Source organism: Lingula anatina, chromosome 6 (genome assembly GCF_051362555.1).
Source record: "Lingula anatina isolate TDL-2025a chromosome 6, LinAna3.0, whole genome shotgun sequence".
In the NCBI taxonomy this organism is placed as follows: Eukaryota; Metazoa; Brachiopoda; class Lingulata; order Lingulida; family Lingulidae; genus Lingula; species Lingula anatina.
Window position 1 is genome coordinate 18,319,162 of NC_141772.1, and position 16,320 is coordinate 18,335,481.

At 38.6% G+C, this 16,320-nt stretch overlaps 1 protein-coding gene across 11 annotated transcripts in view; it reads right to left on the reverse strand.

The window, feature by feature from the left end:
- The window catches only part of LOC106173291 (dystroglycan 1), a 91,379-nt gene that overhangs the window by 19,903 nt on the left and 55,156 nt on the right, over window positions 1–16,320 (reverse strand). Inside the window, exon 1 of one of the 11 annotated variants that reach the window (XM_013554367.2) lies at window positions 11,532–11,596. The exons of 9 other annotated variants lie outside the window; for them this stretch is intronic. In XM_013554367.2, the coding sequence (XP_013409821.1) occupies window positions 11,532–11,581 (50 nt within the window). In that variant the 5' untranslated portion in view covers window positions 11,582–11,596. Of the gene's footprint in view, window positions 1–11,405; window positions 11,506–11,531; window positions 11,597–16,320 lie in introns of those variants that run through there. One more of the 11 variants, XM_013554381.3, reaches the window with a different exon arrangement.

Sequence of the window (16,320 nt, forward strand, 5' to 3'; positions counted from 1 at the left end):
AAGTTTTTCTGAAGTTTGACTAAAGCCAAAAAAATCCTCAAGCTACATCAGACTGGAGTCTGTGACTGACAACAATTACAACTGATATACTTTGTTCTTAAAACAATTTCATATACAATGTTACTACAGTAATGTGCCATGAATTTTGAACACCTAAATTTCAAACAATCTTAAAAATTGGCAGTCTGGAGTTTTTTTATGGACCATGAATTTCAGCCAGTAAGCAATTTTGAGCGATGTTGATTTCATGAATTTCGTACACCTTAAAATCGGCCACCGGGCTATTTTCACGCTTATAAAGATCTAACAGTCGGCAATGTTGCCCTAGCGTACCTATACCTGAGTACTACGTGTGCGGCCCAAGGTGCAAGATAACGATCTGTACAGTTAGTTTAGGACGCTAAACATCATCGTCATATCCATTCATTCAGATAACAGAATCTATTAAGAGTTGTACTGTTGTTTCTTTACCGCAGTATTCGGTGTGAGATAGCGATCGGTAGTTTTGCTGAGGCGCACAATAGCATTGTTAACAGTAGAGACTTCAGTAACTGAACAAAAGAGCAATATTAACTCATTGTCCCCTGCAGTGACTGCTGCATGATCCCCTACAGCCATTAACACCAAATCTGGCCACCACCATGTGGTGGCGCCACTGTCAGCACTCTCCTATATCCCTGAGGAAATTCAATATGGCCTTTTTCTAGGTCTGTTGTTTTGTTTGTTTCAAATTTTCAGGGTTCTTAAGGCATGAAATTGGTATATTATGAAATTATTTATAAGTGGACATATTCAAAATATTGCTATTTATTGAATGGGGAAGAAGTCGGAATAATTTGGTCTATAAAAATTGAACAATGAATATAAGTTCAACAACTGTCTATAAATAAATAAAATATACATCATAATACTTATTTAGATTATATTAACAGGTACAAAAAAAGAAAATTCTACAAAATATGATTAAAAGATGAGCATCAGATTACAAAAAAATATATTTATTATCTATATTATGCAGTTGTGATAAGATAAGCATCAACTTAAAAATACCGCATGAATCCTGACACCGAGACATGCTTTTAGTTGTTCTTTCCATTTAGAGTCATTGTATGTTGCATATGCATTTATATTTTCCAACAATTTGTTCAGTATTTCATCAGATAAGAACAGTTTTTAAAGTCTAGTTCGTCTTTGTCACCCGTCAGTTCATGTGTGAATCCAGGCAGTTCACCACAGAAATGCTCCTTGTCCACCTCCCACAGATCGTTTTCCCACTGACTTCTTCTAAAATCTTCACTAATGCTGCCTAATTCACTTTCAGACTATGTCTGTAAAGTGTTATTCAAAAGAAATATAGCTCAAATTATGGCTGTCAGACTCACTGTCACTAACAAATCCCGAAAATTCAGACCCAGAGCTCTCATCAAAAATACTCTGTATTTCCTCCATGTGTAGATTTCCCGCAACCCTCAAAATGTTTACATTTTGTTCTATAGTACTCTCCTTTTTATTGGCCAAAAGAAAAGCAACAACCAATCAGAAAATGAGCTATTTAAAACTTACCAATCAAAGTTTCTTTCTCATGCCGTCATATGAAGTCGCTAGGCAAGGGCCCCGCCATATTGGATGCCGTCATGTGACGGCAGTCGGGAATGGGTACTATTAATATTACGACGTCAAATGACGACGCTAGGGATAAAAATAAGAAAACATTGTCGGCAAATGACGGCGGTAGGGGACAATGAGTTAAGAGCTGCAATAAAGATTACGGTAAAGTGCCATGAATTTCGAACGGCTCTTAAATTTCGAACGATCTTAAAATTGGCCGTCTGGAGTTTTTTCTGGACCATGAATTTCGGCCAGTCAGCAATTTTGCGCGATCTTGATTTCGTGAATTTCGTACACCTTAAAATCGGCCACCGGGCTATTCTCGCGCTTGTAAAGATCTAACAGTCGGCAATGTTGCCCTAGCGTACCTTTACCTGAGTACTACGTGTGCGGCCCAAGGTGCAATATAACGATCAGTACAGTTAGTTTAGGACGCTAAACAACATCGTCATATCCATTCATTCAGATAACAGGAGAATCTATTAAGAGTTGTACTGTCGGGCTGTTGTTTCTTTACCGCAGTATTCGGTGTGAGATAGCGATCGGTAGTTTTGCTGAGGCGCACAATAGCACTGTTAACAGTAGAGACTTCAGTAACAGAACAAAAGAGCAATATTAAGAGCTGCAATAAAGATTACCATTATTGCTTTCTTGTCTCGCTCAGATCGTTCACGATCTCCCGCTGACGATCTTCCGCTAATGAGGTCCCTTGAAATGTACAAATGAAATGAAAAATATTTTTAAAAATTATAATTCCAATGGGGAGGGATAGAGGGTTAAAAACAATCGAGAATGATCTCCGGCTGACGATCTGCCGCAAACGAAAGGCACTGAACGAGTATGAGCTTTCTCGTTTCACTCGGATTGCGACGCTGATGATACGAAAATTGCGTTCTCGTCTCGCCCTTTGGCTTACGAAGTCTCTTTAACAAATATGAAAATTGCCTCCTGGTCTCTCTCGGATTGCGAACGATCTCTCGCTGAAAATTTGAAATTTTCCTTTTTGTCAATCAGCTTTGTCAGTTGCCGTGCGTATGAAGGTCCGGAAGGTGTCCCCTTTCACAAATTGGCCTGTAGTTTGCTTAGTGTTTTGTACCGCATGAAGGTCACTCTTGTCACTGCTGCATACGGCGTGGAATGTGTATCTTAAGGTTCATAGAAACATTTTATTGTGTTTTGTAAGCTTTAGGAAGTAGTTTCGTCGTGACTGAATATCAGCGTACACTACAAAGTAGTACCATTCATCTGTGACGCATCATAAAAGCTAGGTACGTCAAATTACTCTAAGAAAATTTCTTACAACGTCCACGGCTGTCCCGACAAGCCAAGACGTCATTAAAAAAAAAGTCGCAAGCCGTCTAGCCGTCTTTGAAAATATAGGCCGTCCGGTGATGTCAGCGGCCGTCCAAATGACGGTTGGACGGTTCGCTGGGAAAAGCCTTGCTCATAAGGGTATATTTATTTAACTAGGGGCTTACTGACATCACCCAGCTTACATGCGGGTGCATGCCTCCCAAAATTATATTAAAGGATAAAATTGTAATATATCTAAGTATAATTGTTTGTAAATTTTGTAAAAATTGCCCATGCCACCCCGTTAGTTTGGAGGGTTAAGCTGGATCAAGTCCGTGTCAAAATTCTTTGAAACTTTGCAGGAAAAATCAATCTTCCTTTGTTTCTCTGGCTCCTTGTTTATCCCGATGATCAAATTTATCTAGTGCCCCCAGGTCTGCTGGAGCAGCTCTTTGAAATAATACACAGGTAGATTTTTATCTGAGATAAATATCGCGTTCGATACACTCAAGACAAAAGCTACCTGTGAGCTGAAGGACACTTTACCCTTTATTTAAGAGGTAAAGCAAGTTCCAGCTAGATAGACGATTAAGATCGGACTTCAGATGGTAACTAGTATTGTTTACCTCAGTTCTGTGAAAGCTAACGAGAAGGGTGTCAGAACAATGGTGCATATATATAAATTATACAGAGAATTTGTACATTCAGGTGACATTAACTTATAATCGAAGGGGATTTTCGATAATATTCCTTGAAAAGTACACTAGATTTATAGAGAAAAATATCATGGTTGGCCAAAAAATTATATACGCACAGTGTATCCGTGCGTATGCCTGGTTACGCCCCTGTCGCAAACCAGCAAACCATATCCTGCTGACTACATGAAAATTGCCTTCTAGCATGGACAAAAAGTCCAAGCTTCTATGCTTGCTCGGATCGCTGACGATCTCTTGCTGACGAATATAGTAACGAAGTCCCTTGAACTAGTGTGGAAATTGGCTTATTATCGCGCTCAGATCGCTCACTATCTCGGCCCTGCACCCCCCCCCCCAAACCTAGTATATTTGATCGCAGACAACAATCAGCGGTCATCTTGGTCGCAGCGCACGACGGAGAGAGACCGTAATACACAGTTCGGCTGCCGTGGCGAAGGCTACCTGTGCGCCGCACATACCGATCTGCGGTCGTAGTGGCCTCCCCGCACGGAGGAGAGGCCGTAGTGCCGAGGCCGGCTTCTGCAGGGAAGGCCACGTATGCGTCGGAGACACCGACCCGCGAACGGCGAGATGAGGACGCATTCGCGCGTAAAGCTCCGCCCGACTTTAACGGTAAAGGCAACGAACCTGGTCGCGGAAGACACTTATCGCAGATGAAGGCTACCTGCACGTGCGCCATAGACACTGATCGGCTGCCGTCTCCGTTTCAGTGCACGGAAAGGAGCAACGGTAACACTAAGCTTCCATAGTAAAGGTTATCTGGCCGTGGCAGACGCTAATCGTCGGCCGTCTCGCCCTCCGTCCACTCCCGTTCTGAGCGCCAGGATCGTTTTTGAAAAACGACACTAGTTTCTGGCTGCCAGAATCGCTTTTGAAAAACGACACTACTGATAACAATGCTGTTTTGCGGCCCTAGACAAGAGTACCGCTCTATCTATGGGCCATACACAGTGATCGGGTGAAAGTACGTGTATACCTTTGGTCGCAATTACCGACACTCACACATCATACATTATGGTAACTCTAAATAGATCGTCGGGAGAAGATAACAGAAGGCCTAGCGACGAACAGACAACTTCCGGTCAAAATTGACAGAATTCCATGAAATTCGAACTTTCAGGAGTTCTGAGCACCTCCTTTTCATGAATTTCGGCCAGAACGATCTTTTCCCAAATTTAATTATTTTTTACTGTTCGAAATTCATGGCACATTACCGTACCATTATTGCTTTCTTGTCTCGCTCAGATCGTTCACAATCTCCCGCTGACGATCTTCCCTTAATTAAGTCCCTTGAAATGTACAAATGAAATGGAAAATATTTTAAAAAATTATAAATTCCAATGGGGAGGGAGGGTTAAAAACAATTGAGAACGATCTCCGGCTGACGATCTTCCGCAAACGAAAGCCACTGAACGAGTATGAGTCTCTCGTTTCACTCGGATTGCGAACAATCTCCTGCTGATGATACGAAAATTGCGTTCTCGTCTCGCCCTTTGTAGTTTCGTCATGACTGAATATCAGCGTACACTACAAAGTAGTACCATTCATCTGTGACGCATCATAAAAGCTATGTACCTCAAATTACTCTAAGAAAATTTCTTACAACGTCCACGGCTGTCCCGACAAGCCAAGACGTCATTAAAAAAAAGTCGCCAGCCGTCTAGCCGTCTTTGAAAATATAGGCCGTCCGGTGATGTCAGCGGCCGTCCAAATGACGGCTGGACGGTTCACTGGGAAAAGCCTTGCTCATAAGGGTATATTTATTTAACTAGCGGCTTACTGACATCACCCAGCTTACATGCGGGTGCATGCCTCCAAAATCATATTAAAGGATAAAATTGTAATATATTTAAGTTTAATTGTTTGTAAATTTTGTAAAAAATTACCCATGCCACCCCGTTAGTTTGGAGGGTTAAGCTTGATCAAGTCCGTGTCAAAATTCTTTGAAGCTTTGCAGGAAAAAATCAATCTTCCTTTGTTTCTCTGGCTCCTTGTTTAGCCGATGATCAGATTTATCTAGTGCCCCCAGGTCTGCTGGAGCAGCTCTTTGAAAATAACACACAGGTAGATTTTTATCTGAGATAAATATCGCCATCGAGAGTGCGTTCGACACTCAAGACAAATGCTACCTGTGAGCTGAAGGGCACTTTACCCTCTAATTAAGAGGTAAAGCAAGTTCCAGCTAGATGGACGATTAAGATCGGACTTCAGATGGTAACTAGTATTGTTTACCTCAGTTCTGTGAAAGCAAATGAGAAGGGTGTCAGAACAATGGTGCATATATAACTTATACAGAGGATTTGTACATTCAGGTGAAGTTAACTTATAATAGAAGGGGATTTTCGATAATATTCCTTGAAAAGTACACTAGATTTATAGAGAATAATATCATGGTTGGCCAAAAATTTATATGCACAGTGTATCCGTGCGTATGCCTGGTTACGCCCCTGTCGCAAACCATATCCTGCTGACTACATGAAAATTGCCTTCTAGCATGGACAAAAAGTCCAAGCTTCTATGCTTGCTCGGATCGCTGACGATCTCTTGCTGACGAATACAGTAACGAAGTCCCGTGAATTAGTGTGGAAATTGGCTTATTGTCGCGCTCAGATCGCTCAAGATCTCCCATTGACGATCTTCCAGTCCCTTAAACGAATATAAAAACTGCCTTTTCGGTTTATACTAGATAACCTATCTCTCGCGTGTTTGTTTGAAGATGGTTTAAATGACAAAACGTACACACTTTTCAAATGCGTACATTGACGCAACTATGCGCCAGGAAATCAGTTGCTGCTTCTGGTCAAGATTGGGTTGCCTGAGCGAAAAAAAAAAAAACCCCGCCCTTCACACCCCCCCCCCCCCCCCCCCCCCCCAAACCAAGTATATTTGATCGCAGACAACAATCAGCGGTCATCTTGGTCGCAGCGCACGACGGAGAGAGATCGTAATACACAGTTCGGCTGCCGTGGCGAAGGCTACCTGTGCGCATACCGATCTGCGGTTGTAGTGGCCTCCCCGCATGGAGGAGAGAGGCCGTAGTGCCGAGGCGGGCTTCTGCAGGGAAGGCTACGTATGCGTCGAAGACACCGACCCGCGCACGGCGAGATCAGACAGCTTAGGACGCAAAACTACATCGTCATCACCAATCCCTAAGATAACAGGAGAATCAATTAAGAGCTGTACTGTCCCACTATGTGAGATAGTGATCAGTAGTTTTGCTGAGGCACACAATAACATTGTCAACAATAGGGATTTTAGTAACAGAACAAAAAGAAGCTATTAAGAGCTGCCAAAAAGATTGGAATTATTGCTTTCTTGTCTCGCTTGGATTAATCACAATCTGGATTAATCACAATCTTCTTTGAATAAATATTAAAATTGCCTTCTCGCTTGGCTAGGATTGCTAACCATCTCTCTTGAAGTAGTATTGCCTTATCGTCGAGCTCAAATCGCTCACGATCTCCTATTAAGGATCTTTCAGTCCCTTGAACGAATATGAAAATTGCCTTCTTGTCTTGCTCAGACAAATATGAAAATTGCCTTTTGGGTTTCGTCTTGAATACATATCACTCATGTGTTTGTTTAAAAATGGTTTAAATGACAAAATGCACACACTTTTTAAATGTGTGCATTGACACCACGGTGTTCCAAGAAATCAGTTGTGTTGTCAGACAAGATTGGGTTGCCTGAGCAAAAAAGTGGTTACAAGATGCAACCACACAACCATTGATATAAAGCCCTACAGCAGGGGCCATAAACCACTCTCTCCGACCTAGTATATTTGATCATAAACAACAATCATGGGTCATCTTGGTTGCAGCGCACCACAGAGAATGACCACAATACACAGTTCGGCTATCATGGTAAAGGCTACCTGTGCACCATACATACCGATCTGCGGTTGTAGTGGCCTCCCTGCTGGCAGAGAGAGACCATAATTCTGCAGTGAAGGCTACATATGAGTAGACAATGACTGGAGCACAGCAAGGTAAGGCCGCACTCGGGCGTAAAGCTCCGCCCAACTTCAATGGTAAAGGCAACCAACCTGGTCGCAGTTGACTCTAATCGACGATGAAGGCTACATGTGCACCATAGACAACGATCAGCTATTATCTCGGCTTCAGCGCACAGAGAGAGCAACAGTAAAACTAAGCTTGGCTTCCATGGTGAAGATTATCTGGTCAGGGTAGAAGCTAATCACCAGCCGTCTCTTTCTCTATTGACTCTGGTTCTGAGCGCCAGGATTGTTATTGAAAAACATCACTAGTTTTGACTGCCAGAATCTCTTTTAAAATAGGACACTGCTGATTACGATTCTGTTTTAGGTCCCTTGTCAACAGTACCAATCATTATCTAGCACCTTGGGCCAGACACAGTGAATATGTTAAAGAACTTGTAATTTTTGGATCGCAATTACCAACACTCACCATTTATACAAGATCGTCAGGAAAAGATAACATAAAGCCTAGCAAGGGGCAGACAACTTCCAGTCAAAAATGACAGCATTTCATGAAATTCGAACATCTGGTATTTCTGAGCACCTCCCATTTCATGAATTTCAATCAAACCAATCTTTTCCTTATTTCAATTCATTTCTTCTGTACAAAATTCATGGCACATTACCATAACTTCAGGGACATGGGAATTTATATTATCATCTGGAGTAAACACTAAAGCTGGAAAATATACAAATACCAAACTACAAAAGCCAATGCAAAAATATTTACAAAAAATAAAAAAATCAACTTAAGGATCTGAGAAGTGATACCACCAGAGGGAGTAAGTACATCTAAGTTTAGAGGAAGGTTAGGATGTATGTGTGTTTGTTGTGGAGAACTAGGGTTGGGTGAATATGATGGCAGTATGGATACAACTCTGCCAGTTTTGGAGATATAAGGGTCGGAAAATTTACAAAGTTCAGGTCAAGGAAAAAACTAAGTTAAAGGTCAAATTCCAGGTCACATTATGTTTGTCCATAAAAATAACTATGGGCAAATCTTTGCCAGTTTTGGAGATGTAAGGGTCTAAAATTTTGTGAAGGTTCAGTCCATGGTGAAAAGTAGGTCAAAAGTCAAATCCAGTGTCACAATAAGATTGCCCATATATTACCAATGTATAACTAGCATTTAAACAGGCATACAAAGCGGTTTTAGGTGGAAATGATACACAAAACAGCACTTTCATAACATCAAACACTCCAAATAAACAAGATCTATTTGAAATAGAAATAAAGAACGAAAAATTGCATTTATATCCAGCGATTGAAACATACCTTGCATGTCACATGACTCAGATACTAACATATGAATGAATGGGCGGGAAGAAGTATGGGAAAATTGCTCAACCTACTTTACATCAGTGAAGGCTAAGTGAGCAAGCGTTCCACATGACTGTCCTTATTTAACAAAACAATGCAGCAGATGATGAAAAAATCTAGAGGATCAGACAGGAATTAATGCCTCCAGGTATTGTACCACCAGCTGGAGTAAGAGCATTTGAAAAAAAAAGGACACAACCTCCAGTGTTGTGCTTCACAAGATCTACAAAATGTAGTCTCGAGTTCTAAATATTTTTATTGAAAATTACAATTTAAAACAAAATCATGAGAAAAAGTAAGAGTTTAAATCCAAATTTGTGAAGTGCTATTCATGGTGAAAAGTAGGTCAAAGGTCATTTTCAAGATCACCGTTAGATTGCCAGTATATGACTTCCTATTTAAGTTCAATAGTAACAATGGGCATATCTCTGTAGGTTTTGGAAATTTAAGAGACAGAAACCTTGCAAAGTTCAGTTCATGGTGAAAAGTAGGTCAAAGGTCAATTTTAAGGTCACAGTTGAATTGCCAGTATATATCTTCCTATTCAAGTTCAATAGTAACTATGGGCATATTTCTGCTTATTTTGAAGATATAACAGATAATGCAAAGTTCAGCTCATGGTGAAAAGAAAGTCTTAGGTCAATTTTAAGGTAACAGTTAAATTGTCAGTATATGACTTCCTATTCAAGTTCAATTTAGTGGCTATAGGCCTATCTCTGCCAGTTTCGGAGATATAAGTGAGAGAAACCTTGCAAAGTTCAGTTCATGGTGAAAAGTAGGTCAAAGGTTTGAATGCCCCTTTAAGGTTCCAGAATTACAGAGTTTTCAATTTTAGTATCTATTCACTACTTCTCCCATGAAAATGCACCGATTGACTCCAAACTCAGGATGAAAGGAGACCCAAAGAGTAACACCTCACTGTAACATGAAATCTTACCAGTTGGTCCATGTAGTTTCTGAAAAAGGGCAAAACATTTTTTTTACACAGAAAATTCCCATTTTTACAGAATTTTGGCCCATTAGACCATGAAATAAATGTCAAAGATCAAATCCAAGGGCATATTTAGCATCACTACAAATGACTTTCGGTCAGACTTCCATAGCAGCTTTCCCCATATTTAGCATTAAATTTTCCAAAATTTGGGCAAGGGTGCATTGCGACAAGCACCATAACTGGGCTAATGTACCAACATCCCCCAAAATCTAGGTGGATCAGGTTGAGATTATATGTGTGGCCTAAATCCAAGTTATGGTGACACAGGCCCTTCTAGGAGAAGAAGCCTTCAGGGTGACATGGCGGTGGAGCTGATTTTTCCCATAAATCTTTCTGTTTGGGAAATGTTGAGCAATTAATTGTCTGCCTGCACCCATGCCATTTTAGATTTTTAATTTCTTTTTAATATTACAACCCTACCCAAGACATATTTTTGGTACTGCTTGGATTTGACTCCCTGATAATCTGCGGCCAAATTATAGATTCACAATTTTGAACTTCCTGTACCCTTAATCCTGATGAAACCCCTGCACATAATTATCAATTTTTGGGTGAACGGTGAAATGTTCACGGCCACTGTGATCAACAACACTGATCACAGACATGAGTGATAGCTATATTTATAGTTGCTATATGTGAGGAGAGGAAGAAATTATTTGCTCGGTTCAATAATTGGTTGGTGGTGGTGAGAGCGGGAGTCACCCTGTGTTGCTCGAGCAGTAACACCTTGACAACTGAGCAGCGCGATTAATTGTTAAAATACTGAGATGGATACTTGAGCGAGGTTGGCAATTATTAAAGTCTTTAATTTATATTTACAGAAACACCATTTTTGTATGAATACTTAATGGTCACTATATCACAACACCACAGAAAAAAATTATCCAAGAATGTCCATACCCATCCCCCACCCCACCCCCTGACAGCTTAACTTTATCCCTTGGCAACCTAACTAAATGATCTTATTGTTCTGGTATCCACCTAATGCAGGAAATCACACCAGAACACAGTAACTGAGAATTTGTCTGTTTAATAGACATTAACATTACTACATATTCCACTTACATTAGATTTCTGGTTTTACACAAAGAATCCAAGTACAAAACCCTGCACTCTATTTAACCCAATGTGCTTGAAATGCATATTAAACACATGCCCTTTCTGCTCAAGCCCTTTCTGCTGAAAGATTCCATCTGGTGAAATATTGAGGCAAGGTCAGCTTTTTACCATGCCATAGTGCATACTGCTCATGATAAGCATTTAAATCAATTGTTATATAAACAACCTGCATATTCATGCAGATTTTTCATCTTGCTCTTTCATTACTTTCCATTATCATCTAACCCTAGATGCTAGGGTAAGAGAATATAGCCAATGTCTGTTGTGCTACATTCCTGCTGTACAGAGAAGCCACAGCAAAGCTATAACTGAATGAAGCTCCTCAATCCATTTCTACTACCCAGTCATTTTTTCTTACCTATATGCTTCTTAGTTATTTCTTGTAGGTGCCAAATATGGTATCTAAAAATACCAATAAACACCTACAGCTGCTACACTATGTCTAGCTTCATTCTTTTTAGCATGTCTGAAATCATGGACTCACCTTCTCTCTGTTGAAAGTCTTCTTTGCATTATCAGCAGGGCACCAAACATAAAGCTCCACCCAGATAAATGATCAGCCAATCAAACTAGGAATATGATTCAAGAGTTCCTGTGAGCTCAACCTTTCAGCCCACCACTCACAGACCAATGTTTTGATATATGGTAATTAATCCCAACTTTTAATCTACTCATTTATTAAAAAACTTTGTTTTTTAAACATGGGAGTAGGTTACTCAAAATGTCATACTGTATGGCAGGCACTTAACTTAGATTTTAAAATTTTCAATTTATCTTTTTTTTTGCTAGTTAAACTAACATCATGTTATAGTTAGAATATATGTTTTAATTTACTGAATAATTACTGTACCACTAATAAAGCACAGCAGCACAATCCAGACCACTTCCTAAGAATGCAAGTCCAAGCAGGATGGGTAAATTGACACTTGTGTGCATGAACTACATATTTTTTTAGTCAGGAAACTTTATCCCCAATTGCTGATATCAGTGTCTTTAAGAAATGGTTCCAGCTGAGACCAAATAAAGGTTAGTCATCAGGGGGGAAAGGATGGCCTGCCAAACTTAAACAAAGAATGGAGAGAGAGTGCAGACAGCTAGGAAAAACCAAACTGCAACCACAGTAACATCTTTTCATCTTTCTAATGCAAAAACAAAACAAAACAAAACATGGCAGCAAAGCTGTCAAATGTACAGACAACAAGAAAGAATAATAATCCAATCAAGCTGGTTTTCCAATTTCAGCTGTATGTCAATCATTCTTGTAAGTAACAAACCAATCAGTAATACAGTTTTCTTTTAAGAGCATTTGTAGTGGCAGTATACAAAATATTTTGATCAATTTTGATGGGAAAAATATCAATTGACCAATTTCAAATGTCCCATTTGTTCCCTTCTGAGATTAAGATGCAAAAATGTTAAAAGAACACTTTTACTTTTGTAATTACTTCAGTGATGAGACTGTTTTAAAGCCTTGTCTGATGAAAAACTAATTTACAAAAAAAAAAAAAAAAAAAAAAAAAAAAAAAAAAAAAAAAAAAAAAAAAAAAAAAAAGCAGAACTTCATCAAAACTTAATTGAACAAGATAATTTTCGAACTTGATCTCTACATTAGTCCCATGAATCAGTTCTGCATGTTTTAAAGCAAAATATGACACGTTTTCATGTTACTTGTATGACGGTGGATAAAATACGATGGAAAAAAAAAACATTACTTTTGGAAAAATGGTCCAATCAAGCCAATTTTGGAACTTGGATTGTCTTTTATGAATATTCATCAGTTCTGTAAGTTTGAAGAAAAAGGTCCAATAGTTTTCCACTTAACATTATAACACTGACAGTACACTGCAACAGCAGCACATCTAAAATGATGGCAGACGCAGGTGACAGCTATATGTACAGCAGTCTTCGACGTTAAGCGGTGGACCGTGGACCGAGTCCACTAAATTTTCCGTCGGTCCAGTAAATATTGAAATTTAAGTGGACCGACGGTCCAGCTAAAATATTGAGAGATGCATGGGTTGCGTTGAGCAAAATTTAGAGCACATAAAATCAAATAAAAATTGTGTTATCTTCGCGAATATATAGTCTAAAAGGTTGTGATAACGCGAGCCATAACCAAAATAAAATGAGTGTGGCAGATGAGCCCAAACACAATGGTTGTGCGCAATGTGAGCTTTGAGAATTCTGATTGGTCAATTATATTGGGTCATCCAATCACGGTCTTGAAAGTGTGAACCACGAGGTTTTACGAAATGGCGTTCCTGAAGCATTTTGCGAAACCCGGAGTAAAAAGAAAAGTGTTAGATCTACAAAGTCAAGAGTACGAACGAAAAAGGATAAGGAAGTTTCAAAGTTCGTGGCAGCACAGTTTTTCCTGGCTTGTGTATGACACCGAGGCTAACACCATGCATTGTAAAATCTGCCGAAGTCTGAAAAATGATTCTGGTGGGGATTCCCCCCTTATCGCGGGAACGTCAAATTTTAAGATAGATGTTGTTAGGCTACATGCAGCATGTAAACAACACCAGCGGAATTCTGAACTTATCGCAGCAAAATCTACGCCCATTTCCCAGAGTGTAGCGGCAGACTGCCTGGGGAAACTGAAGAGGGCTGAATATACCAGGCTGGTATCCAAGTTCCGATCGGCACACGCCATAGCCAAGCACCATCTGAGTTTCAATTTGTTTAAGACATTTTGTAAACTGGACACGGCCAAAGGCCTTGGTGTTGGCACTTCTCACACCACTGACAAGTCCGCTGCACAATTTGTGTCTGCTATCGCAAATGTGGAAAGGAGAAGGGTAATTCAGAAGATTGAATCATGCAAATTTTTGAGCTTAACTATGGATGTGATATTCTGGGGGGTTTGTCACTTTATGTGTTTTTTTACTTAAATTAAATCAAGACATTGCTGTTATAATAAAATGTTATTGCTGTGTGAATACTAATGAAATGTTTTCAAATAAAATTATCAAAATTTAATAGTCACTGTTTATTAAGTAAGGTTATATATTATTTCTTTTTTTATTCTGTATTATTATCATTTATTTATTTATTTATTTATTTATAATTAAATTATTGCCAATTTCATTTACTATAAACATCTCATCTTTTTTTAGAATAAATAAATAAATAAATAAATTTGGTACAAAAACATCAGCCTTATTTATTATTTTCTTTTAAAACAAAAATTATTAGAATTGGTCCAGTAAAAGTTGGTTCGGTCCAGTATGAATTGCAGTCTTGGTGGACCAAATGTCCACTAATTAAAAAATTTATTCGTGAAGACTGGTACAGACACATCTGTGTCAGGACAAAAATAAGCATAACTTCAATAAAAATAAACACATCAAGCTAATTTTCAGATTTTGATCTATGTATCAGACCTTTGAAACAATCTTGCAAATTTCAAAGCAAAATATGACATGGTTTTAGTATTATTTATAAAACAGTGGAGACAATATGCTGAAAAATGTGAAAAAACAGCTGTACTTTTGGAAAATGGTCCAATCAAGCAGGTTTTCATATCTGACATGTATTTTATGAACATTTGAAGACAAAAGACAATTATTTTCATTTTATTTGTATAACAGTGGATAAAATGTGCTGAAAAAAAGAAAAAAACATCTTAACTTTTGTTTGACCTCTTTTCTTCACACTTGCAAAACTGATGAATAATCATAAAATACAGGTGGATTTTGAAAAGCGTCTTGATCAGACCATGTTTCCAAAGGTTATGTTGCTTTTTTTTTTTTTACTTTTTTTTTAGCATATGTACAATACAGATAACACATTTGAAGGAAAACCTATTGGCCTATTGTCTTCAAACTTACAGGAGTGACCAATATTATTCAAATATAGGTCGAGCTCCAAAATCAGCTTGATCTATTTTTTCAACAGTTAAAGGGATAATAACTGTTCGTTTTGGCCAAAAAATGAATTTTCCCGGAGTAAACAACAATTTCCCCATACTTACCAATGGTTAACGAAACCATTTCTACATTCAAAGTTAGTCCCTGTTTTTTTTTTAAAGCTTCGTTTTATGTTATAATCTTATAATCTTAAGAGATGATTACAGAGTATAGACATCTATGGAGGTCATGTGGTCTGATGACAAGCTCTGATATCAGAATAATAGCTATAACAACCGTTATTGTGGTAAAACAGAATATATTATATTTCTATGAGTTGTTTACAATGTTTTTATTGTGAAATATAGATCTCATACAAAGAGTTATTATCCCTTTAAGTGGTTTATTAATCTTTTACAGTATATTTTGAAAACTGAATGCTTAGTATCCCCCAAACCAAAGGAATTATGGGAAATGTTACTAAGGAAGTTTGACTAAAAGTCATTAGTTGAGATTTCTAAGTTGACCTTAGACTTGACTGTACTTTGCAAATTTTCCAGATGATATATCTCCTTAACTGGAAGAGATACACCCATAGTTATCATTGAATTGAAAGAGAAGTCGTATATTGGCAATTTTAATGTGACCACGAATTTGACCTTTGACCTACTTTTCATCATGACCTGAACTTTGCAAACTTTACAGGGAATTCTCTGAAATTGGTAGAAATACACCCATAGCTACCAGTGTTTCCCTGCATTCTGTCGAGTGAGGTGACATTTGTCAAAAACACTGCCTCAATGAGTTATATCACTACAAAAGTACTTTCTTTATTCAAGTTAACTGAAAATTATATTTTTTTCTGCAAAAAAAAAAAAAAAAAAAATCTAAACCATGTACTCATTGTAACATACGTCAATCCATGTCCTTTGCACTGGAATGCATGTACAGCTTTCTAAAAATAACCGCAGTCACCATCTGGCGCCAGTGCCTCGTTTTTTAGAGTTCTATCTATTTCATTTGAAGTATATTAGTCAAACTGAAAAGAGGCAAGTTGTTCTTAGAAACATGCAGGCACAAGATTGAAGTTAAAAAGACTCTCTCTCTCTGTGTTACGTTTATTTGGCACTTTTTGAATTGGTCGGGCAGTATTTAGAAGCATATAATTTTCAAGCTTTAACCACAAAAAAGGTGGAAAATAAGCAGTCACACTGTCACTAAGATTGCGTTCCCACAGATTTTAGATTGATCTATCCCCCTATGGAGTCTCACTAGATTGCATTTAGCTTAGCCAGCTTAAATGTTTGTCCTGCCTACTAAAAGCTGTAAGGGGGTAATTTACTTCCGTGCGTGCTCGACTGACAGCAATTTAGCGTGAACCCCCAAGGAGTTAGGTCTATCCAGATGGATCAATCTAAATCT